This window comes from Poecile atricapillus, chromosome 3 (genome assembly GCF_030490865.1).
Source record: "Poecile atricapillus isolate bPoeAtr1 chromosome 3, bPoeAtr1.hap1, whole genome shotgun sequence".
Classification (NCBI taxonomy): domain Eukaryota; kingdom Metazoa; phylum Chordata; class Aves; order Passeriformes; family Paridae; genus Poecile; species Poecile atricapillus.
Window position 1 is genome coordinate 69514394 of NC_081251.1, and position 26105 is coordinate 69540498.

Sequence of the window (26105 nt, forward strand, 5' to 3'; positions counted from 1 at the left end):
GCTGAGATGGCAATAATTTTATAAAATAACTATCAGGAAACTTCCTTGGAAAAATCCTGCCCATGAAAGGCCCAATCATCTATTTCTTGCATATTAAAGCACAGCTGAATCAAAGACATTTTTAGGAATAAGACTACAGAATAAGTTACAGTTTGATGTTTTTGACCTCTTATTTTTCTTGCTCTCTTAGGAAGTAAGAGAGAACAAGAAGGAAAACAAGTCTCAAGTTACAATGTTATACAGATCCTGGCTTTTAATACAATTACTGGACTTTAGGAAGTTTTATTAAATAAATTCCATTCTTATTATTGGAAGGGCCTGGAAGGGTTTTTTAATTAGCTCCACTGTAAATAAATCACAACCTGAACACAAGTTATTGCAAACTTCTTCAAAATCAGAAGGTGTTTAGGTGCATCACTGCACAAAAGCTGAAAGGTCTGTTCTTTTAGAAATATTTTTACTGATTTTAAAATGAAGCAAAAAAAGCTCATCTCAAACCATCTGGCCACACTAAGATTTACAATGTACTGGTCTTCAATTTTCACACCTGATCAAAATCAGACTAGAACCAATGTTGGTATGGACAGGAATTTTCATTTTCAGATTGTACTTACTGACTACAAGTGGTACCTCACCAGCAACTACAGAACTGAAAGAGAGATCCATTTCTTTCTATGAAATTCAGGAGAGGAACCTTTGCTGCTGTGAACACAAATTCATGCCAGTTCACACAAAGATTTGCAAAGAATGTACTTCCAAACATACACACTACCTATAGTATGATTTAGGCTGCTATGAAAAAGCATTCTTTAATTTCTGTTGATTTTAGATATATTCTGGCAAATATTTGCTTAGATGTTAAAATGCTGCCATTGCTCATGCTGTATGTAAATGGTATTACTGTACACACAAAGGCTTTAAGTCTGCAGTTTTTGCAAAACTGGCAGTTTGTGTTTCTGATACATAGGAACAGAGGTATCATGTGAAGGAAACAAAAATAAAACTCAATGAAAAATTAAATACATGGGGTTTTTTCATTGAAAGTGCATGTGTCAAAATTCAATGATTCTCTTCCTCTTTCTTGATTTTATTTTTTTAAATCCTCAGTGGAAAAGATCTCACTTCTACTGCTACTCAGAAACATGGGTTCAATAGTATATGTTACCAAAATATAAAAATACTTTTAGCTTTCAAATGGGAACAGGACTCTTTTATGATGGCTGTTAAGCAAGAGCAAATCTGTCCCATGATAAAGCAAGTGAATTTATTCTTATCATAAGATCCAGACAGGATTGGGTTGGACTCTGAATGTCTTTGGCTTCTCACCAATCTAATTCAAGTAAGAAATGCACTGAAGTTATTTAAGTTCCCTTTTAAATGAAAACACGGATTCAAATACAGTTTTATGAAGCTGGAAAACACCTCTCCAATGCAGGCTACAGTGGATTACACAGAATTTAAGCATCTCCTTTAAGTGTGACTAGGTTGGTGAAGGCCAAAAGCATATTTAATAATTCCACATAGCTGAAAATATCCTTGATGTGAACCCACTGTACAGCTATTTATTATTATCACTTGTACCTCTCAGATTGGTAAAAGTCCTTTAAGAGCTACTGTCTCATTCTAAAATTGTATTTTATTACAATTAGGCTTCTGTGAACTTACAGACAAATGAAAGAAAGACATGATAAAATATTAAAAAAATTGAACATTAAAATAGAACTTTCCTGAAAAAGGGGGACAAAAGGTAAAATAATCTAAGTGTAAACTTAACCTCTTAAGTTCTGTACTTCATGTAAATAAAACAAGTCTCTCCAAAAGAGAAAAACATTGCACTTTCAAGATTTTTGTGACTCACAATGAAATGGCAAGGACTATGAGTATTAAATGAAAAACCATTGCGAAATAGTAAATATTTCTACATGTCTTTGATTTTGAACCCCCATTTTTGGAAAAGAAAACAGAACAATCAAAACAAAATACATACAGAAGAAACAACATTGAGTACGCCACAAAAACAAGTAAGAGACACATTTGCTAAAGAACCATCAATGTTGTTACCAGTGGGGGTTCCAGGGTTTGGAAAGGGAAGGTAGTACCAGTCAGAGGAATATCAGGACAAGGCACTTACGATGTGGACAGCACAAAGAAACAATGGGAATAGAGCAATAAATTTCACATCCATGTTGACTCAATAAAGGGCTTTCTATCTATTGCTAAGGTTGGCACAGGACCAGACCAAGAACTGCACATGAGGAAAAGTTGACTTTATTCCCACAAGTTTCAACAGTTTTGCCTTGACTTTGGGAACAACAGTTTCAGGCTTGTAGGTTGCAAAATCAATGATAATTACTCATGAATGTGCTTCTGCAGCCGATTCAGATGAAATGAGAAACAGGCTAAAATGCACATTTTACAGCCCATCATTTCCTTGGGAATCAGTAAAATTATCTTTAATTAAGGAGTAATTAATTACTCATACACTCAGCATCTTTCTCAAAAAAACAAAACCAAAAATAACCTGGGAGAAAATCTTTCTCATCTTTGGTATTTCCTTTGTAGTATTTACAGATGGTTATTCACAGGATTGCAGACATAAGAGCTAAAATATCTTATAAAATCTAGGATACTTTGTTTCTGGATACTGGAGTTTCCTCACAGACACACTGGCTTGGTTTTCTTAATGCTATCAGGTATTAATACCAGTACCTGTACAGCTCTTACTACTTTTCAGTCAACTGAAAAAGGTGTGCTTCATAATATAAAAAAAAAATATTACTATTTGAAGGTAGCATATTATTAACAATCATGTAACTTTGAAAGGGAAAATTGCAGTCTTTTTTGGTTGGATTTGGTTTTCTTTTGTCTTGAATTCTCAGTAGCTGGATATTAATATGTAGGAAAAGATGGTGTTAGCAAATATTATCCCTTTGTGCCAAGAAATCTTTGACGCAGCGATTACTGTATCTTGACACTGCTACTGCTCAGTAACAAAGAAAACAAACAAAAAAAGTTATCCTAATCAGCATGTAGAATTTTGTAAGCTGCCAAACAGAAAATTTCCACTGAGAAAACAAATAAAACACCAGATCGTCCTCCTCCCCAACATTTGGCTAACGAAAAGACATCTGCTGACATCTTCATTGCTTCTGCTGACTGGTATACACATTTTGTATTTTAAATTCTTTTTTCACATGGTGACATGTGACATGACACATCTCATAGTAACTGCTCCTACAAAGCTCTTCCTTCACTTGAAGTAAGGAAACTTTGAGGTATAGCAACCATAGCACACCAAGTAGCTTTCAGAATAAGGAAGAATAACCTGTAAACAGCACTGATTCCTCTAAATTAGCGCCATCTCTTTCTTGTATCAACTCCTGACCGCATTAGATAAACCTAGCCAGTGGCAAGTCCTCTCCTTACTAGCCACCCTCAAATCCTCACTGGATCCACCACTGATTTCCTGTGCTTGCACAAATCAATGCAGCAATAAAGCCACATTCAATACACAACATAAAGGCTACAGGAGGACTAAGGCACAAGGCTTTGTCTTTGTATATATCAATATTTTTCCTTTTAACATTCATCCATTGCAAATACTGGGCTCGCTAAAATGAAAACGAATAAAAAAGAACAGGAAAGAAAAGTATAAAAAAGCTTGTTGCTCTTACAGCTACTGTGTCAGTCACTGTGCAAATCCTGAGAAAGAGAGAAAGACCAAAAATGGGAAGGTTTGACATGTACACCAAGAATTTTATAATGAACATTTGTAACATTAACAGAAAAATTACACTACTTTAGCAGTCTTACAGGAAAAAAAAATCTAGTGATATTCAGGAGCTGTACAGCGCTGACACAAAGCTAAGAGCAGGGAAAATAAGAAATAGGCAGGTTTTCTTAATAATTACCACGCTCATGGGTGATGACTGAGGAAGGGAGGACAGGACAATTAGTTCAAAGAAAAAGAAACAGGAAAAAAAGAAAAAAAGGTAAGAATTTGTTTTAGCAAATTCAAAATACAGTTAGTATTGGTTTTGCCAAAATTAGTTCTATACGAAAAGAGAAACATCAAATAAACAGAAAATAAAAAAAAAAACAAACCTCAAATGAGGAAGCACAAAAATACTCTTAACAACAGTAGAGTCAATTATGCAGCATTTAAAGATTTATTTATATTTGCATGCAAAATCAGTCATTTCTAGAAACAGAGGCATAGGTCAAAAGAATAATGAGCCAATATCTTGAGAGTCCATTTCAGAACCCAACTTCATGAGTAAGTTTAGTTATGTAATAGTAGAAATATTGTCCAAAAGAACAAAAGATGGTGCAGAATAATCTTCAGTAAAACATGAGAGTAGTGGCTGAAATTCATATGCCAAACGATTCATTGTACCAGCGCTCAATTCACAATCTTGTAACTGGATTTTATCCACATGGGTTCACTGTGTTTTTTACTCATGTAAGTCTATAAAGATTAAATCTATCATTTAAACTCTGAGAGCACTTTCGGAGAAGCAGAATTTTTGACTGGCCTTGAAGTCATTCAGACAAACATAATAGTTAATGAAAAATCATTATTTAAGCAGTTGAACATTAAAGAAATAGGCCGCATAAAAGACCTACAGGCACAAGGGACAATGAGGTATGCAGTGTTGCTGGTATGAATTATGATCCCTCAAATGCCATGGGGATTATACAGTCAAGCTTTTTTACCTTGCTTTTAAGATAAAAACATGTTAAAAGGTTAGGTCACTGAAGGATTTAAACATAAAAATGCACTGTAAAAATTTCTGTAGATAAGGGAAGAAAATGTGCTTTGGTAGCTCCATTAAGCATGTAAGAATGGACTTAATGTACCCAATCAGAGTAAGGGAATAGTAGTAGAAGAATGAAATTGAAAATGAACTAAGAATACCGAGGGTGGAAAGCCAAATCGGTTCAAAGCCAAAAGCAGAGTGAAAATTTTTGAGTATTTCCCCAAGAACAAATAGAAAAAGTAATTTAAAAAAAAATATTTTCCAGATCTTTTTCCACAGAGCAGCTAGATTTCCCTCAACCTCTTATATTTATTGCTTAAGTAAGTGGTGTGGTTTTCAGTTTAAGAAATCAGGTGGGAACTTTTAATTTAATTTTATGCTGAAACTGGTTGGGGACTTCTGAAATGTTTTACATGCATAAACACTGCTGTTCGTAACGGGAATATGTTTTCAATTTTACATGTAATGTCTTCACTTCTTCAGAGTAATGAGAAAGAGTCCTCTGAGACAGTTCTGAAACTCAACACATGCTAATGATTTACTGTTGACAAGGATGGGCTTAGGTATGTCAATTAAATATAAATCACTTTTAGGAAACCTGTTTTAGCTTCAGCCTCTAGATATATATTTAACAGGGCTCATGGAATCATGAACTATCCTGAGTTGGAAGAGATGCACAAGCATCTTCAAATTCTAAATCCTGGCCCCACCTGGGACACCCCAAAAGTCACACCATGTGCCTGGGAGCATTGTCCAAGCACTTCTTGAGCTCTGCCAGGCTGGTGCTGTGAGCACTTCCCTGGGGAGCCTGTTCCAGTGCCCAACCACACTCTGGGTGAAGAATCTGTTCCTTACACCTAACCGAAACCCTCCCTTGGGTTCTTTCAAATTCAGCTTGCTTCTGCAAAGTTTAAAAAAGGTCATGGATAATTTCTGTTGAATCAATAGTACCTGATCCCTCTTCAGTCACCATGCCAAGGCCTTCTGCTTTGTTCTGTCGTTCAAACGCATTTAGGTCAAGAACACTGCAGTGAGAAAAATTACATTTGTCCTGTGATTAATTAAATATATGCAATATTTAATTTTGTGGGAGCTAAAAAAGATGTGTGATTTCATTGAAGTTTACAGCATACTGGTATTAAAATGATACATCTCAGTGTCTTGATATATGTGTCTGAGATTACAAATCACAGCTCAACAGCCTTAACCTGTTTTTGCCCTGAAAGTGACCACAGAATTCAGCTCTGTATGACTGACCAAACAAAAATGTATGCATTTATGATAACATGCTCATTTTTAGGTACCATAAAGAAGTCAAGTTATTGATTTTTTTTTTATTATTATAGACCAGTTCATACCAAGCAGCAAGGTCCATTAAGAAACTGCCATCATTAGTTCGACTTAGTGCTTCCCTCCCTCCACGTTGTGAAAAACTGAAGCTGCCAAAAGGGAATATGTATTTAACTAACCAGATTTATGGAGCATATAACTCACATATTTCATCTGTTAACCTGCAAGGTTCTGCCTTTCAGGGCTTGGCACATCAGATGGCCAGGGATAACTTTTGTTCATAAGCAAAAACGGTTATAAAAGTTGGATGGACATGGAACTATGACAGCACCTCTGCTGGCAAGAAACCTCACTGATTTCAAAATGAAACTTGGCCACAGACAGCATTAAGAAAAAAGAATACATAATTAAGAGAAGAATACATAACGTGATAGCCTGGACATAACAAGAAGACTGAATCACCTAACCCAGGGATCCCCTTTTTGTCCTATGTTCTATATTCATTAATACATCGTTTACTGATATGGTTTGTTCTTAGAAATAAATCACATATAAAACATTTAAACACATACATTTATATATGAAATCAATATAAATCATAAATAAGCATGAATGGACAAAAAAGTCATAGTATCACCTCAATTAATCAAAATTCATTAATATGAAATTAGATATTCCTTTTCTTTTTCTGACATCTGAGTCCTATGAATAACCCTAACAAAGCTCAGTTTTCCCAAAATCTTTATGATTACTTAACACTGATCATTAGCAGGATAACCTCCAGAGTTAAGGATTTGCCTCTGAGGAATGCTCCTAACTCTGGAGTTGTTTTCTGCCATATCTCAGGTAGACTCAAACTCCATAGACATTTTTGAAAAGAGCTTTCTTACAAAAGTAGATCCATACCACAAAGATTTTCACATCACAAGCACCACCCTGTCCTTTAAAACAAATCTAGCACATTACAATCCCCAAGCACTGTCTGCAAGAACAGGATCATTCCAGTACTACAAATTGTGTGGAATAAAATATAAATGCACAATAATGATGAATTTTTCAAGTCAATACTTTCTTACCTACAGGACTGCATAAGACCAGCAAGGCTCTGAAAGAACCCCACATCCTTTTTATCTTTGAGGTAGTCGAGCATTTTCTGCAGCAAACACAGATATAATATAATTTAATATAGTATATAATAATTTACACAGAGAATTAATATTCATATTATGTGATAACCTAGGTTAGTGATATCTAGTGATATCTATCTTAGTGATACCTAGCTATGTGATAACCTGGTAGCTTCAGACTATATGGATTCAATACTGTTAGTGATATTGGTGTTTAAAAATATCCCTAGTATTTAAGAGCCTTCAAATCAAAATCAAAAAGAACATTTTAGTTCTCATGTACTTTATAGAAAAGGTCATACATTTTGGTTACGCCTTCCTAAAGCACAGAAAATAAAGATAGTAACTAAAGACAACACAGCCAGAAGAATTTAGAGTTCAATATAAATGCAATCTTGCCACTACTGGGCTAAAAATTTGTGTTGACACTATTGTTTCAACACCAGATGGGGCTTCTCATAACCTCAGTTTGTTTTAAATTATTTTAGCTGCAACAGCCTTTTAGCAGTAACTTGAGCATATTTAAAAAAAAAAAATTTTTGCTTTATTATAACCTGTAATAACTATTTGAAAACAGATTGCAATACCAAGAATTTATTGAGTGAGCTGTGACTCTAGAATGCAATGTGTTGTTGAGTAAAGATACAGGATGATACCAGAGCTCTCAGCTGTGAAGAAAACCCATAATGCAACAGGTCAATCTTAGTAGGAAAGCTACAAGAATTCATGTTGAGAATGAAGTGAAACTATTTTTGCAAAAAAAATAGGAAAAGTGGATGTGACCTCCAAAATGGAAAGCACATAAGCAGACAGCATTAGCAAAACATATCTCTGTAAACCCAAGTAGACCCAAAATTACAGAAAAATAATACCCCAGTCAACATTATACCAATCAAAGCAAAGAACTCCAAAAGAGGATTATGATAATGACTTTTCAAAACCACTACTGTTCTTCTCCCCCCACCCATACCATTCTTCCCAAGGAAGACTGAAGAGTTGATCTTAGGACCTAAAAGGAAATTGGAAAGTTGAGCATAACACCAGAAAAAAACAGGTAGAACTGAGGCAACTGAAAAAACAAGATTTTTAACTGTATTACTGATGTTTTTATGTTATAAGTATGTAGCTTAGACTAGTAGCATTTCTATCAATGCAAAAATACTGTCTCCTGCATTTTGATTTGTTAAGACTTTAACAAATCATTTTTAAAAATAGATTGAAGGATTACAAATTTTATGACTTTCCTAATTTAATATCAGGACATCACACAGAAGTGGCAGTGGTTCAAGCAAATAATTTCTGCACTACTTGTAGTCTTTCATGTCAATTTCTGGCAATGACAGCTCCTGGAAAGAACATTATTCTTCAGCATTCAGCTGCTTCAGTTGGGACCTTAATTGTTCCCAGTTGTCTGTATTCTTTAAACTGTACTACAGTAATTTAGTAATGGCAGGAACAAACCCTTCTCAACACAGGAATCTTCAACTAGTACAGAACACTGAACGTATCCTATATCAGCCTCTTAACTTCAGCAGTGCAGGATTCTTTTAACATATCAGACTTATTGGGCAACAAATTATCTTATGATAGATTAGTTATTCAAGGTTTTCTCTGCTTTTATCAGCAAGAGTCTCCACTGCATAAGCTAAGGACTTCTGAAGTTGTGTATCATTCTTTTTGGTGAAGACTGGGGTCAGCAATTTTGCTCTTCTGGCTATAGAACAATGGCAATCTCCCAAGAAAGCCCTCTGTTCCAAAGAATTCCTACAGAAGTAAATTATATAACATAAAATTTCCCTCTTACACCTGAAGCGCAAAACAAATCTCTTTTAGCCTTGTAAACAAATAAGAAATACCCACCAAACGAGGTATTTTTGTATACTATTTTATTCTGCAAACAAGAGTAAGAGGATAAACAGTGTGTGATAGTCACACTACATAGTTGGTCATTATTAGTAATAATGACCATGGTATAAAGACCTATACTGGCTAAAATGGGTAGAAGAAACTTGTACCTTACCTGTTGAACAGTAGAATTTCCTCCATTTAAGATGGCAATTCCTAGCTTTAGGGTAGCTGCAACCATTGGCCCCATCTCACCTTAAAAATATTTTAAAATATATTTTTGGATCATACATAAAATTAAAAATGCTTTATTAATTAATTTATCTGTTCAATGAATGGCAAAACTGACCTATTTTTGCTTAATTTCTTCATGAGTGCCTACATAGTGTAAAGCATACAAAGTACACAGAAGAAGCAAGATATAAGGCAGGAATAACTGAGTTTGGTGAATATAAACCATGTTTCAATCACTAAAGCATCCAACAGTTGAATTAAGGGCTCACAATGATAAGATAGCTTTTGAATTTAAGTGTGCCCCTCTCTGGACGTTTTCTTCTGGTTTCTTCAGAAAATGACAGTGACCCAAGCATTTAATTATAGTAAACAAAATTTGTAATCAGGAATTTTTAAAACATCACTGTTGTTGAAAAAAACAACAAAATAAAAAAACTGAAAGCATAAAACCTTAGAATACAATGGTTTCTAGGGGACAAAAGCATAATTTAAACTTCTGAAATGTTTTATTGAAGTACACCAACAAAGCAGATATTTGGAGACTAGGAAATAACTAAGGGACTTAAGTCCACACCACTTCAGAACTGTACACATTCCAGACTTTGAGGGCCAATTTGTCATTCAGTGCTGCTAAAGCTATGATGCACTTCACACATGTTCAAAATTAGCACTAGAAAAATTAATTATAACTACAAAAGAAAAAATAGTCTCATGACAATTACTCATTGTACTTTTCTGGATTAGGTGTCAAAAATTTTGCAATTTTGAAAGCAAACCTTAAAGCCAAACATCTTCATGTTTTCCCCAATAAGAAATAAAATCACTTCAAAGTTCATTAGAAACAAGATTTAAAATTTAATCTATACACCAAAACCTTACCTTTGCTTGCACTGATTGTCTGCAGAACCATCTCAGCAGCACCTCGATCATGCAGTCTGGCTTGTTGATACAGAAGTTTTTGCTTTTCCATTTCTTTTTCCTGAATAAAAATTCCGGTCATTCAACATGAGATTTGAGTTACTATCAATCCTCCAAAGGTTCTCGGTTTTCTCTTAGTATATGGGCTCTATGGCAACATCATGAACCATTTTAATACATACGATGCTATTGAACAAATAATTAACAGGTTCAAGTATTAATCTCCACTTGGTATTTTTCTTTAATATGCTTTTAGCAGTTTATCTGGAAAGAGTCATTTCAATTGTGAATTGTTAGGTTAGTTCAAAGCCCATGTTCATTATATATACTGCATGTATCAAACTTGCACTTTTGTGCTGTGTTTTTGTGCAACAGTTCATACTCTTAATAATCTTCTATAGTGTGACCATAACTTCATACTGCTCAGTATGTGGCTCTTGAGTTGCAAGTTGTTGCTGAATACCAGAGTAAAAGAAGCATCTCGGAATTTTTTTCAAAGCATATCATTATATTACAATATAGATTGCCCCCCTACTAACAGAATATTTGATAGAATACACTGTGCTTTTATATTTTGTATTCTCTAGCGGCAACAAACAATACTGCATGGCGTTGCTTGAGCAATGGTGAAGTTTCTTTTTTGTAATTTAAACTACTACCGAAAACATAAAGAGCATAAAGAGCAAACATAAAGGCACAGTTAATTCCAGATGAGTTTCAACTTTCATCAGGTAAATTGAAGTTTGCTAGAGAATTGAGGATGACTAAGCAGTATAAGTTGCAAAATGGAAGTTGCATAGAGCCCTATGACAGTGAGTCCATCAGATGGCGTGGTAAAAAGCTTACTCAAAAGGAACATGACACAATCAGTTAGTATCATGTCCAAAAACACAACGCCCAAAACATGTATGACCTAAAAGCAGGAACAGCTGCAGCAGAAGTAGCCAGAATGACAGCTTTGCTGCCATAAACTTTCCATCCAAGTTACGGAAAAAATACATTGGAAGATGGAAGAGGTTTAAAAAATGAAGGCTTGCTAAATAGAGGGTATGAGTAATAAATTAAAAAAGAAGAGGTAAAAAAGAGAAATATGTTTGAATGAATGAAAAATAAACCTTCAACTCAAAAGCAAACCAACACAGACATTTATGCTGTTACCAGAGAGTTCTCGCCGAGGCTGGCAAATTTGTTTCTTAAATCTTTGATAATATCGTGCTGCGGAAACAAAATTCATCAGGGTTTTTTTTTTCACACTACTAGCTCTCCTGTGGTTAAATTGTATCTTTCTTTTTGCTTTAAATTAAGTGACAGATCTAGATGGAGGCAGAAAAAGGAAAAAAAAATGGCAGCGTTGCTTTGTATTTAGCCATGCTAGGGTTTGAAAGTTTTGCCTTCATGTTTAAACCTCTTCCTGGGAGATTAACAAAAACAAAACAGAAACACACACACGCACACACGCACGCACCACACACACAAACCACCAGAAAGCCATGACATCACAGGTCCAGTGCAGCTACAATAAAATATTTTCATTTGCTTCAGAAGCCACTGAAAATTGATCAACCTTCCTTTTCTTAAAAACTATTTCCTATTTCTAGATACTTTTAGTTTTAGACCCAACACTTTCATCTTTCTTTCATTGCAAAATTTACTATTCACAAGCCTAACACCACGTGAACTACTTTCATTGTACAATTTTTTTGATAAGAATATCAAAGATTTATAAGAATGTTTACAGTATGGATGTATCTGCATAACCTACAGACTAACTTCTTGTAATGACAGCATAGAAGAACAGTAGGAAGAGCTACTGCCAAACAGCTTAAAATGAGAGAAGTGGCATTTCCCATGGATATCAAGATGTCTAGGATATTAGTAACAAGAGACCAGAAAAGAAAACTAAAACCAACCAAACAAACCAATCCACAAATAAAATACCACAAGCATTTCTTCTAAAAGCAACCATTCTTTGATGATATCTCACAAAGATAATGGTTCCTTCCTCAGCTTCACAATGCATTTTCACTGTTGCTTTCTCCATTCCAAGTGAATACATGTATATCAATATCTACATGATGGCAGCACTTACGTGAAGTGGGACACCCATTGTCAATGATGTATACTTAATTAGAAATGTTATCCCCATTTCTCTAAGTTATGTTACTGTTTACACTGGTATCTGTGCTACCAGTTTCAGCTTTTTGCACTTTATCCATGGCTGAAGTCAAGAAAACTACCAAATAATTAGCCAATAATTTGAGCTTTCTGTCATTCACCAAACCATCACTACAATAGCAATAAATACTTCACTAAATGAAACATTCAAAATAATTGAACAGAATTAAAAAAAAAACACCAAAAAACAAAGCAAAAAAGCCCCCACAGACTACAAAACAAAACAAAACAAAAGAAGAAACACACCCCAAAACAAAAGAGATCCTCAATGAAGAACAACTCTATTTTATCTTGGATGTTTTCCACTAATATAGGAAAAAAATGACCACTTATAAGTATACATACATGTGTTCTCTTATTTTAGGCTTTTCCCAGCAACCTACCAAAACAAGGAAACTTTTGAATCTTACTCTTTGAAAGCAGAGACTCAAATATTTTCTACTTCATTCTGGTTTTTGGGTTTTAAATCATTATGAGCAATCATATGCCAAAATATATCGGGCAAACCCACAAGTTTTAGTTTGAATTTGTAAGCAACAAACTTGCTAAAACTAAAGAGAAGATTTAACTGACAAGTGTGTCACTGAAATTCTTAAATTTTCTTGTAATGCATACAGAGACTGATTCTTGGTGTCTCCCTTGGAGCTAAGATATGGAGAGGTTTATTTGCTGCCACCACTAAGCTCCAAAATACAGACTTCTGGTGTAAGATCCTACTTTCACAGAGTGTTCTTTTTTCTTTCCTTTTTAAATACAAAATCATGAAATTAAGTTAAAGAGAATAAATAAAAATATATAAAGTACAGAAATTGCTTTCAACTCAGCTATTACAAGATGAATGCTTCTCCTTTGAATTATCTTCATATTTTATACTTTTCCAGACTTCTGTTCAGTCCAGAGAACAAATCCTATTAGGCAAGACTTACACTGGCAAAACATCTGTTCCTTTCAATGTCAGGAATGCATAAGTATAAGCTATGTAATTAAAATACCAAGTACTCATGCATAATACTTCTGTATCTTTTTATATATGCATATTTACATATACTTTAATCCTTTAAGTTCAATATGTGCTGGTTTCTCCTCTGCAAGTAAAAACTGAATTTTTCCTAAATCATTCATTTTGGACTTCATCATTGCATCACAGCTTGTTGCAAGGGGTTTGGACTCAAGGACCTCTAAAGGTCCTTTCCAACCCAAACTATTCTATGAATAAATAATGTATTCTGTAGTGTAGAGAGTGAAACCATGTATTGGGTTCTATACAAACCATTACATGTAGGAAAAACTGATGGAAAACACATTTTTACACAGTGACTGGAATGTTTACTTTCTTAGAATTGATAAATTGAATATTGAGTCTGATCTTAATTCATATAATAAATAGTTACTTATTGTAAATATGTGGTATAGGGACACTCAGTGGTTTATTCAGGACTTGTGACAGTACGAGACAAAGGTAACCATCTTCAAAGGGCTGAAGCCTTATGAGGTTGCATTATTTGTATGTACAGAAACTTGAAAATTTTTGTCTGAGGTAAGTGACAGCACAACGTATCATTTAGTTAATAAACTTGTGAATACAGAAGTCTATCAACAAAGTTGCTACCAGTAACAGGAACGGAAAGAACTGACATATGAAGCTCTATTTCCCCCCATTGCTTTTCTTCTTGTGAAGAGTCAATTTAAATCAATTTAATACGAATGAATTTAAAAATTTGAGCTAAATTTTGACTCTTTCTTTGAGTTCCCATCCTACATGTATTTAGCGTACATTAATATGTAAGAGTGACTCAAATGCAGAAAATTATTTGCATTCAGCTGGTGAAACAGTTTGATTGAAAGAATTTCCTAACAGATAGAATGAAAGGAGACAGTGACACCAACTTTAAAGGGAGACAATTGAGTTCAATATGACAAAAAGTTACCTTAGAGACAAAGGGGAAGGGGCAAAGACAACTGTAATAACCCAAAACAAATACTAGCAGGAAAATACTGACAGGAACATGTTAACATACAGGGAACATTATTATCACATTTCTATTGTTCATACTATTAACCCATAATTGTACAAAAATGAGACTACACTGTATGAGATATGGGCAAGAGAACTGTCAATAAAATACACTCAGCATTTTCATCACATTCTAAACTTGCCCAAATGTCTCCATTGCTCTGACTGTGAAAGGATTCAAGACTTCAAACACCATACACTTTTAAAGTCTAGAGGAGCATTAGACTTCTATCCCCATAAAAATTCAACAGTCTCTCTTTTCACATGCACACACAGGATAGAATAAAAGAATTGCCTTCAACACTGAAGTTTGATTGCCAGACAGAAAGAAACACACAAATGCACACACAAGCACACACGCAGCTGGTATGTACAGTTTCACATCTGCACAACTGTTTAATGCCATGTATGAAGAAAGCAAGGGTTATTTCTTGTTGCACTTTTTCTTCCCTTTTAAAATACTTTACAGTTAGCAGGAAATTTTCTGTGGAGCATATAAGATTTAGTGTATGGTAACCAGGTAAGCAGAGTGACAGATACGTACTATTTGAATAGCTGAATTATTCGAATTAAAAAAGAAGAAATTATATTATTAGATTGCTTATATGTTTTCTTTGGGTATTTTTTAATATGTACTTTGTGTTTGTAGCAATTACAATACCTTTTAAATAACTTTTTGTGAGCACATTCATCTTCCAGGATAATGACTTTATCATCTGAAGGTGGAACAGACCTGTGCAAATTTTTGGAGTAAGAGTAAAGTTTACCCTGAAATGCATCTTATTCCCCACAGATGCATGGGAACCTCTCTCTTTTGTGATCTGAATGTTAATAGAAGGCTAGCAAAAAAAAATACCAAAATCACCTTGCTCTTTCTCATGGAGAAGTTTGCATTTGTTTCCCTACACTGCCGTAGGAAATTAAATTTGAAGTTAATGACTGAAGTCTGACCATTAGCTAAACCTATGCCTTTCAAATCTCAAGCAAGTCATCTTTACTTAATCTAGCTGTCACTAGCCACAGCACAAATAACTGCATTAAAACACCTCAGAACCAAAAATCAGCTACTCCATACATCATATCTTCTCCCAGAATATCATTGCAGCACTACCAGCAAGTGGCTTGAGCCAAAAGTGGGAACTGAGATTTCTACCTGCATGGAGCAGGCAAGTAGTCTGCTGCATAGCCATGGGACACCTTTCAGAAATAAATGGTGAGGCTTTCACGATGAGAAACAAAAGGCCATGTAAGAAATTGAGCTAATAAAAAAATTAACACTGAAGTTTCAGAGCTATTGCCTCTATGTTCTTAAAGAAAACGTGGAAGAACTAGGAATCATTCAAGGTAAGGAGTATCTAAGGAGTATTTCTGTCAAAAACTATAATGATGAAGGCTAAGGACTCAGCTCTAAAGGATTTGAATCAGACATGAACTACGATTGATACTCTCCGTGGAAAACATTGGAAATGGAATTCTACCGTGATATCAGAAATGTGTGTCTGCTAAGATACAGAAAAAAGTTCAACTACTTTCCCTTAATAACCAAGTAAGTTGTTTTAATAATTCAACTTAAGTTATAACCAGGTAGAAGATAACTGATGCACAAAAGGCATGACGAGCAAAACAACATGAACAAGCCAAACAACACTCTGTCTTCCCCAAAACAGTATCACAATTTTACATGGCATATTCTGCACAAATAATTCCTGAAATCTTTAAAGAGCTTGCGCACAAAAAGGGTTTGGTAGAGATGTCATGCTGGAACTGAAATGTTAAAAATGATTTCAAGACCCTTTAGTTGAACTTATCCGAGATGTTGGGCCTGAAAAATCACAGAATTAGACCCAGACAAATACACACATATTTTTTTTGTTTTACCTTGCTGCGTTGTGATCCTGTCACCTTAAGGAAGGGCAAGGACAAGAAGCGAAATAGTAATAAGAAAAAGACGTCCAAAATTTTTTTCTGCAGGTGACTGACCAAATACATACACAAAATTGTCTTTTGAACACATAAATACATTATTTAAACATAAGTTCCACAGGTACAGGAAAAATAATAAAGAGAAACAAATGAATAGGATCTTCTCTCAAGACAAAAATATGAATGCTGAACAAAGAACCCATTGTAATTTCGGTAAGGAGCACTAACAAATTCCTTACAGATAAAATTTTTTCGTACACCTCAGTGACTTCCTGTTTAACAGTTTTCATATTTATAAGCATGAGGCTTTTGATATCTAACAAGCATGTACAGGCTAAATGATAAGAGTCTATAGAAATGAATATTCTTTGTCAATGGTAAGTCATATACTGCACTCCCAGAGGAAAAGAATAAAAAAAAAAAAAAATCAGAAAAACCCATTGAAATTTTGGTTCATACTGAGATATATACCAAGAAACAAGAATTTATATATTAAGTATATTACTTGTAACTCAACTGGACTTCTGAGTGGTTGAAAATAATTTAGTATTGATATTCTTTCTGATATCCTTATACAGTAAAATAGAGTATATGTACTTAAATAATTCAGTGCTATATCATGCAGCATCATGTAGAAAACATATAGAACATGTCTATGTCTATAAAACAATGGAATAAAAGTAAACATGACCCAAACCACTCCTCAACAATCAGAGCAGCACAGATATTTTTCCAGCAAATGAATCAGTATATTTAGATTTTTTTAAAGAAATATTAAGTGTTCATTTCATGTTTCTGTGTTTTAGTAAAGATATGAAATATAAATACTAATTGATTTGAAAGACAAAAGAGACATCCATTTAATGTCAGAATTGTAATATGCCAAAACACATTAATACATTAAAAATATTGAAGAGCTAATTCCCTCAGTGCCCCTCAGAAGAGACAAATTGCTTGCAAACTCCATTTTATTAATGGAAAAAGAGAGACAGATCCCAGAGCAAGCACATACAAGGACTCAACTCTTACACTTGTCATCAACTCATATGTATTTCAAACAGAGATGATCACTAAAAACTCAACATTAAAAAGCAATAAATATAGATTTCCTATTCTCAACACAAGCAAAAAATCTTAGCAGTACTGATGAACAGAAGTTCACATTTTATTAAGAAACACTAACATATATGTGAACATAAAACTACTGTATGAATTTCTGGTACTGAATGTAAATAATGACTGCAAAAAGTAGTATTATAGTATTTTAAAAAACAACTAAAGGTAAGGCAGAATAGTTTAAAATATACAGTCTCTTATTAACAGACTTTTAGAATAAAATAAAATATATAAATATTATTTTATTATTATTTATTATTTTATAATAAAATAAATTAATTTCAGTAATACCTAACTAAAAAGTTAAAGTTAAATGAGATAAATATGTAAGATCCACTAAACTGTTCTCTATTTAATCTCATATTATGTAATACTGTGCATGGTTTTCTTTAGTAATATTAATCTGGGGACTCATATCTGCCATATCCAGCTTGTGACATGCAGTTCACTGGCATAATAAGCTGCAGTAAGCCATGAACCAAAAAACATAAATGTCAGCTGGAAGCTATGAAAAAACGTCTAACATGACAAGAAAAACAAAACAAGTATAATCTTACTTCAAAGCTCTTCACTTCTTCTTCACCATCATCATCTTCTTCATCATGGCAGCTCTGATATCATGCAGAAAGAAAACATTTGTTGATAACTTGCAATTTACTGATAACACTTTACATATTATTTCTCTTGATCTTCATCACTAACTTAATTAAAACACAAAATAAGCAGTAGGTATCAAACAAGTTACCTTTGCCATAATGTCAGCATAAGCCATATACAGGAAATCTTCTTCCAATTTGCTGGTTAATAGAGAGAGGAAAAGTAAAATGAGGAAGATTAGAGTCATTACGGAAGAACTGAATTGCAAAAATATTTTTAAACATCTTAAAAATATTTTTAAATAATTCTATGCTCATAAATAACTACAAGATATTTTTGAAAAATGAAGACTTGATTAACATATACAAATGGACAGTATAGCCAGCTGCAAACACAGCATTCACAAATACATAAGCACATTCCAGTAAAGTGAATATAGTTAATTTTTAATTTGACTTAGAATATATTTCATATTCAGAATGTAACTGTTAATAGGGAACATAGACGGAAGACAGAGGAGTAGTGAGCCCTGAACACAACATTCATAACTATGAAAAAGTCATGTTAAAATCTCTTTATATACCACAAGCTAAAGAGGTTTGAGTGTAACTCAAACTCACCGTATGTTCATACGCACATTTTGGCCTAGCTTATGCAATCTCACTTGAAAAGAGACTTATATGATGTCAAATACAGAAGTAATCTGAAAATCTGCATACACTCTGTAGTCTCTCACACCATCCCTACCATTTTTCAGTCAAGGCTGTTCGACTGAATAGCAGAATAAGTTGATGTAAAGGATCAACTCTTTTAAGGCTTTCATCTTCTTCTGGTGGTTCCTCTCCAGGTTTCTTTAGGGGAAAAAAAGAGATTTTAAAAGTATATTCAATTATCTATCCATAGTGAACAATGTTTTACTCTGTGCAATTTACTAAACATTAAATATTAACATGCATTTTTTATTTGGACAACCAGGAGGAAGCAACTTCCAAGCAAAGTATTAAGAAACTTAACCCCAACTGTGTTTACGACCATGATGATTTACACAGATGGTACCACTTACAAAGCTTTGGATTTCCTCTCCTCATAAAAATCAACCCTCTTCCCTAGTTTCTGATAATAACTTCAATCTTTTACTCTCTTATCCAGAACTAGTAGCAACCAGATGCCACCATTTACTATTATACTGTCCGTTGCTATGTTAACCAGCTCCATCAGATAAAAATGAGAATCCCGTTTCTAGTCCATGTTAGGTATAATGTTGAATAAGAAACTCTGAGAGACTTTGAGGGAGAAGAAATCCAAACCTGAAGCTTACCAACAGTTTTAGACACAAGCACCTCTATCTACCAACAATAGAAATGTTGGCAAGATGTATAATTTTAGGAGATGACAAATCAGTAATGTACAAAAAACATTATATATGATTCAATAATATAAATACATAAATGCATAAAGAAGGTTCTTTTTTCATGTGGTTATATTGCTTTCAGTTTTGGACAGCTCTAGTTGGCTTTCGTTGAAAGAAAAATGTAATCCTAAGTACTATAATGAATGACCAAAGCAGTGGTCTAAAAAGTATCTATACAAATCTCTACAGTCCTTTGGTTTCTTACCATTTGCCAAAAGACATTTCAGAAAGTAAGTTTTGCCTGTCAAGTTATTAACAAAATTCCTTCATTCAGACACTTTTTTCTATGAAAAAATCTGGCAGCTCAAAGAAAATTGGTTGCATAAAATACGCCCACTCTTCCTCCTTGTTTTCATCTACCACTATACACCAAAATACAAATAAGAAGAATTCCATTTGAGTAATACATTATTATACTGCCATAAGTTATCTGTTAAGCAATAAGGATGGGTTGGCTACTTCAGAGATACAAGGAAAATGGATTGTTGTCTATTAAGAAAACCAATTTCAAACGCCAAACAGATTCCTGTGGGCATGCTAACAGGTGTCTTTGAATACTACTATTTCTGTGGGCCTGTGAAGCCCACCTTTCCCACGCAGCTGTACCAAACATGACAGGTTGCAGCGAGAATTCCCTTCAGTTGATGTCTATGCATGATGGTCGTTTCATACACCACTCTATGATGGCCATACAAGGTTTCACATTTTTCAATATGTGATAATATTTACAGTATCAATAATAAGACCAGAATAATTATGGATGTCTTCCTCTGCTCTTTATTTCAATCTCATTTAGAAGGCTGACCTTTCTCTTAACTGGAAGTTCTGTACTTCATAATGTTATCAACCAGAATATCTCCTTAATGCTATAAAAACTGAAGAAACAAAAGGGCAGAAGTTGTGTTAATGTGTCCCTAGTTTACATAGATTTATTGAAATTAAATGGAGGATCAAATTCACCAATGACTGAGTTAAGTAGAACTCATTATTAAGCACAGCATGAACACTACAGTCAATGATTTTCTGACATTTCTGGGAAATAAGTATGCTTAATTTTCAGTGTCTTGAGACACTGAATTAATTATGAATTAATTATGAGTTATGAATTAACATAAATATACATAATTATTTAAGTGTAAAACAAAAAGCTTTACCTGAATGTAGCATAAGAGAGTAAAACAAATAACTTGGCTAAGTTTTAGCTGCCATTTCTAAATCTTGAAGACTTAAAAAATATTACTTTATATCATCTAATTGCATTATTACTATTTTATGTAATCTAAATTTCTATTTAACATATTGTTCTCACAAATTATTATGTCCATTAACATCTACCAGTATAACAAATCAACAATTATGTCAAATAACCTTAAGTGTACATATAACCCATTTACTTAAGCACAAGCATTTTTCAATTAAAGTGTTGAATACCTCATGATGCTAACATCAAACATCAAAAATCTATTTCCCTCAGAGACCTGATTTGTTGAATCAGAATTAAGAATCAGCACAATTAAGCTCCTCAAAAAGAGCACAAGTGTATACTTTTCTCCTTTAATTTCACAAGTGGAAGAAGGAGTACCATACTTGTATAATAGACTAAAGGATAAAGCTGCAAGTGTAAGTTCAGTTCTCTGCTTTTATGTGATGCAAATGCTCAATTCCCACATCTGAGAAAAAGCTCTTACCACCAGTCTGTAAATTTCCAGGATCTGGCAAAGTCAGGAACAAAGTAACTTTGACAGAATTTGTTCCTTTAAATTATTTTCACTTAGCAGAAAAGAATGGTCAAGGTTCTCAGTATTGAGAAAAAACTCACTATGGCATAAAAGATTGCAGTGCTCTAACTAGAGCTAAAGGACAGGATTCTTACCTATAGTTTCTGGGTCTTGGATTAATTAATTTTCCTATTTGATATGTGAACAGTCCAGAAACTTCAGACAGCCCTTCAGGAATACATCAGAGAGCCCAAGACTCCTTCTTTCTCACCTTCCAGATGAGTTCTGCTGCCCTAGCCTAGGTTGTGATTCCACCTTGACAGTTCAATAAAGTTAGTTCCTTGCTAAAACAGGGTATAGCTTCCCTAAGAGGAACCTTCACCAGCAACACAACCACATCTTTCATGATGTCCACAAAGCATTCTGTATCAGCTCCACAAAGCTGAAACTCAAACTCTTCTTCTGAGAGTGAGTGTACTTTAAGGCAGCAAGAATGTGATGCAAATTTACTTAAAAGACAGATGGAGTTTTGTGTGCTCTTTCGAATGAAAGGTGCAATACATCTCTCCCAAGGAGGGCAATGGAAACACACATATCCATATGTTTGAGGGAATTCCTGTAGGTCTTCTTTAATAAAGGATGATATAAAAGCCAGGCCAGTCTGTCTTCTCTGAGACAGTTTTTCACTCAAGCTACTGGTTAGCAAGGAGTTATTAATAAGCATAGCAAATATAGGTTCATTGTGGAGGTAAGGAGATAATCCTTCATGTCAGTGCCACCAAATTAGCATGCTGGGTTATTTCTTTACATGTACACACCTGCACAGACACACACACACACGCAAAGACCTCTGTTGTTCCACTGCATGCTCATGCTCCCAACTGCTAAAATAAAATCATTTTTGCACTATTTAAAACACTTGCCTTGTGTTGGGGTACATAAGGATATCAGTTTAAATGGCTGCATACAAAGTAAACATTTGTAGAAATCTCTTATTTTTTCACAATGCTTGTTTGTAGAATAAGGATGCCACAAGAAATTAATTCTGCATGTGTGCTGGCAAAACTGAACTTCTACAGTCTTTCTGTGTTGAGCTCATTGCTGCTGATTTCCTTTTCACTACTTTGATTCTAATTTTGAAAATTGTTTACAACTTGGGTAGCTGGTTTTAAGCATAAGCTTTAAGCAGTAAAAGCAGATTATTACTATTTTTCTAATAGAAATGTAACGGTTCTTCTTCTCTCTATTGCAGAGAGCCGGCTCTCCTTTCCATAAAAAGAGTGGTTTCAGACTGTGTCCTGTTGTACCTCCCAGGGACTAATCAGTTCCTAGTACTAGCTCTTGCCCAAGCTATGAAAAAGCTTTCAGAGAGACATTTGTAAGGGATGAGGACCCCAGACTTAAATGAAAATCACCATAGGTATTTACAAGGCTGAAGACATGGCTCTAACACTTGGCCACTGGGAAAAATCTTCATGTCCTTGACAAGAGGATTCTTCTATGAAGAAGCAGATTTCTGTGAAGAAGCTCACAGCTTCTAAGGAACTGACTGATCTAAGAATAGATTCCTCCAGTTTCGTATTCTAACCTTTTGACTTAAATGGCTTAAATGCGGATTATGTAGTCCTCAAATACACAAAGGTTAGTGGCAAAACAGTAGGGAATAGGCTGTTCCAGTTCTCCACAGGGCAGGAGATTAAGAGATAGGGGAATAACGGCAACTTATATGTAATTTAGAAAAAAAGCTTTATAAAAGGCTATTGAAACCCTGGAGCAGACAGGAGGGGATTTTGGAATCTCCATCATGTGCAATTTTTAAAAAGCTGTCAGAGTGACTTGGTTATAGCTCATCCCTTTGGGAAGAGATAGCTTAAATGTTATCTTAGCTACTTCACAGATTTATAATTATTACTATACGAGATGAATGTTAATCCTTAATACATTCCTATGACCCTTTCACCCAGACGTACTGCTAAGTCTTCTATCAGTTTGTCTTCAAAATAGTGCTCTTCTGTTTCAATCCAAGATTTATCATAGCCTTGAAGAAAGAGATTGACGGCTCGATGTCTAAAAAGGAACATTCAAAACAACAAAAGTTGTAAACTTTTAAAAAGAAGATTTGGTCTATATGAATTTTATTAAACTTGAGGAACTGTCCAGTCATTACAACAATAATTTAAAAGGGAAGCAAAATTTCTATGGTTAAACCTTTCAAAGCATCCATTTAAAAAGAAAATTTACATTAAAATGTTTTATTTAAACCTGTCCCACTAACTTGTAAAACTGGTACTAAAACATGGTAATAATTATTTAGGAATAAATAATAAATAAAACTTTAAAGAAATGTAAATATAATAAATAAAAAAAATAAATTTCCACATTGGAAAATTTAATTTTTAATATAAAATATTTTAATATATATTATATTTTTATGTAATATTTAGATGACAGCAATATATAACTTTGGATTGTGCTTAAATAATTGCATTTTTAATGTTCAGGATTAGACATGAAATGAGAAATTGAAAATTATAATTTTTAATTTACAATTTTTAATAATACACTCTTTTCAGCAGATAGAAAAAAGTAATTAAACCTAATAAAAGAAAGCAAAAAAAATTTATAATGCCAAGTAGCTTAGCAGTTACTGCTTTTCTTCTCTTTTTCCTTTTAAGCTTGTCAAACAGCTCTGTATAAATGTTAGTGCACTTGTGAAAAACAGAACAATACAGCTCTTACCTTGGCAAATTATACAACGGTGCCATTCTAAAGCAGGCCACCACTGCTCTTTTCCTCTGCTTAGACAGCAGCTTATGCCACACTGCTTTTTTGGATCGCTGAGGATGCTCAACCTGTTACACAAAATACACATGGAAAAATAATATGGCAATGTCCCTAGTGTCTGGAAATATTAGTAGAAATGTTAGTTAACAGATAAATCTAGTAGAAAAGCAACAGAAGAAGAATAGATCAGAAAAAATGTTGTAGACGGAGTTCAAGCACTCAGGCAAATCGTAGAATTAAAATTTAGAAAATAAAGCAAAATTCTCCTTTTCCTGGTATGATACATGTTGGAGTCTGGAAGTATACTCAGTATATATGGAAGTATACTCAGAAGTATAAAAACCTTATATATCTTAAATTTTTGGAAAAAGCATAAAGATCTTATATCTAAGTATCAGAAACAAGGGCACACACTCTATATTCCAGACTCCAACATGACAGACTTTCTTCTTTTTTAATTCATTCTACTTTTTCTATCTTTTAGATAGAATACTACCATCAATAAGGCCATCTCTCAGGAAGCCTTAACTTCTAATGCAAAGAATCTTCATTCATTCTATCTTTTCTATGTAACTCTTTACACTTGTACAGGTTAATTTTGCACCTTCACATTGCCTCAAACAATATTTTTAAAGAAATTTTCATGTGTACGAATAATCTTTTATTTATAATATTCACCATGATCAGCTACGACGGAAAGGAGTTAACTCTAAAAAAGAGTGGCAAATACAATGACTTAAGACTAAATCTTTCCTGTGAAGTAGCACAGACAGAACGTACAAAAAACACTTCAAAACACTTCAGATACATTTCATAAAAGTACAGCTCTGTCTTAAAAGAAATTATTTTTCTGCATTTTGGCAGAAACTAGCATGAGATGAAATAGGGTGCACTCCCTCTTTATCTTTTATGCTTTTAGGGTTTCCTCTTCACTCTTTTACTCTTGTTTCCAAAGAAAATTACTGCTGTGGTGCTGAGGAGCACCTACATATTTCTGTATATAGCCTGACTGGATAACTGGGAACTATGATTGCAGGCTGTGCTAGGAATCACTTCTTTCTCACATATTTAGAGGTTCTGTGATTTATTTCACACATCTTCCATAAATACGATATAATTTGATTTCATCTATGCAACTGTTGTAGAGTCAAGTGGAGTTGAACTTTGGGCAGGCTGTTTGATTTTTTTATGGAGGATTTGTTTCTTTTACAAACTAACACTCTTCTGTACTTCCACTGAATCAAGGAACCAGAGGAAGCTAGCATTATTACCCTGAAAGAATGGTAATACTCCCTTGCAACAAAATCAAGCATTATATGTAAAATATGTAGTGACAATTCTGGTATTTGTGTAAACTCAATAATCAATCCAAATTCGGTTATCCAATTTAGTGAAATACAAAAAATATTAGTAGTTAAACAATGAATATTTAATTAAACAGACAAAAACACTGCTATTCAGTGTAAGATTAAATGGTAGTAATCTTAAACAGGTTCTTTTTAAAAGATAAATACAAATGCAAAAACTTTTTAAGAGAAAGTACAAAAAAGCATTCATTGCAAACATGTTTACAGTCACAAAAAAAAAAAAAGAAGCCAGCACTAGTAATTTGAAAGTCAGACAAATCCAAATGTGAAAGTTAGGTAATTAGTAATATCTACACAAACAATTATAAATGCCTCTATACTTTCCCAAAAGAAATAGCCTCGGCCTACGCAAGCAGATTTCTGAAAACAGTAAAAACAGAGAAGTTAGGTCTCCATGGAAAGAAAATACAAAGAATGGACTGATCATTGCCAGTGCAATACAGAAAGCATTCAGAGTATGTATGTATGGAGACGAGTATTTGTATACAGAGAGCAAAAGATTACTTAAGATGATCATAAAAACAGATGCAGTGCTCTTATATTCATTAATTTTAAAGACACCAGATTTCTCATTTCATTAACAAAAGCTCCTGAGCATTTATCTGCAGAAGATAAGAAAAGCTGTGGGGCTAAATCTTTAAAGACATAGGTGTAAGGTAGCCATAAAAAAAAGCAGAAAACTTGTCAACAAATCATTAAGTCTGATCAGAAGTACTGATCTTAGATGTTGACCTGGTATTACCATGGGAGTCCATCCTGTTCTGTATGACTACTGGATCATCTCAGTCAACTCTGATAAAACCAGGGTAGAAGAGAAAACCTTTCT

General features: G+C 33.9%; 1 protein-coding gene across 4 annotated transcripts in view; it reads right to left on the reverse strand.

Annotated features, from left to right (window-relative positions):
• RYR2 (ryanodine receptor 2) overlaps positions 1-26105 on the reverse strand; it is a 383162-nt gene that overhangs the window by 39181 nt on the left and 317876 nt on the right. For all 4 annotated transcript variants that reach the window (XM_058834705.1, XM_058834704.1, XM_058834703.1 and 1 more), the window contains 10 exons: positions 25603-25639; positions 23868-23979; positions 23099-23195; positions 18747-18850; positions 18148-18199; positions 17960-18013; positions 10136-10235; positions 9198-9277; positions 7127-7203; positions 5712-5785 (listed from right to left, as the gene is read on the reverse strand). In XM_058834705.1, coding sequence (XP_058690688.1) covers positions 5712-5785; positions 7127-7203; positions 9198-9277; positions 10136-10235; positions 17960-18013; positions 18148-18199; positions 18747-18850; positions 23099-23195; positions 23868-23979; positions 25603-25639 — 787 coding nt within the window. The remainder of the gene's footprint in view (positions 1-5711; positions 5786-7126; positions 7204-9197; positions 9278-10135; positions 10236-17959; positions 18014-18147; positions 18200-18746; positions 18851-23098; positions 23196-23867; positions 23980-25602; positions 25640-26105) is intronic.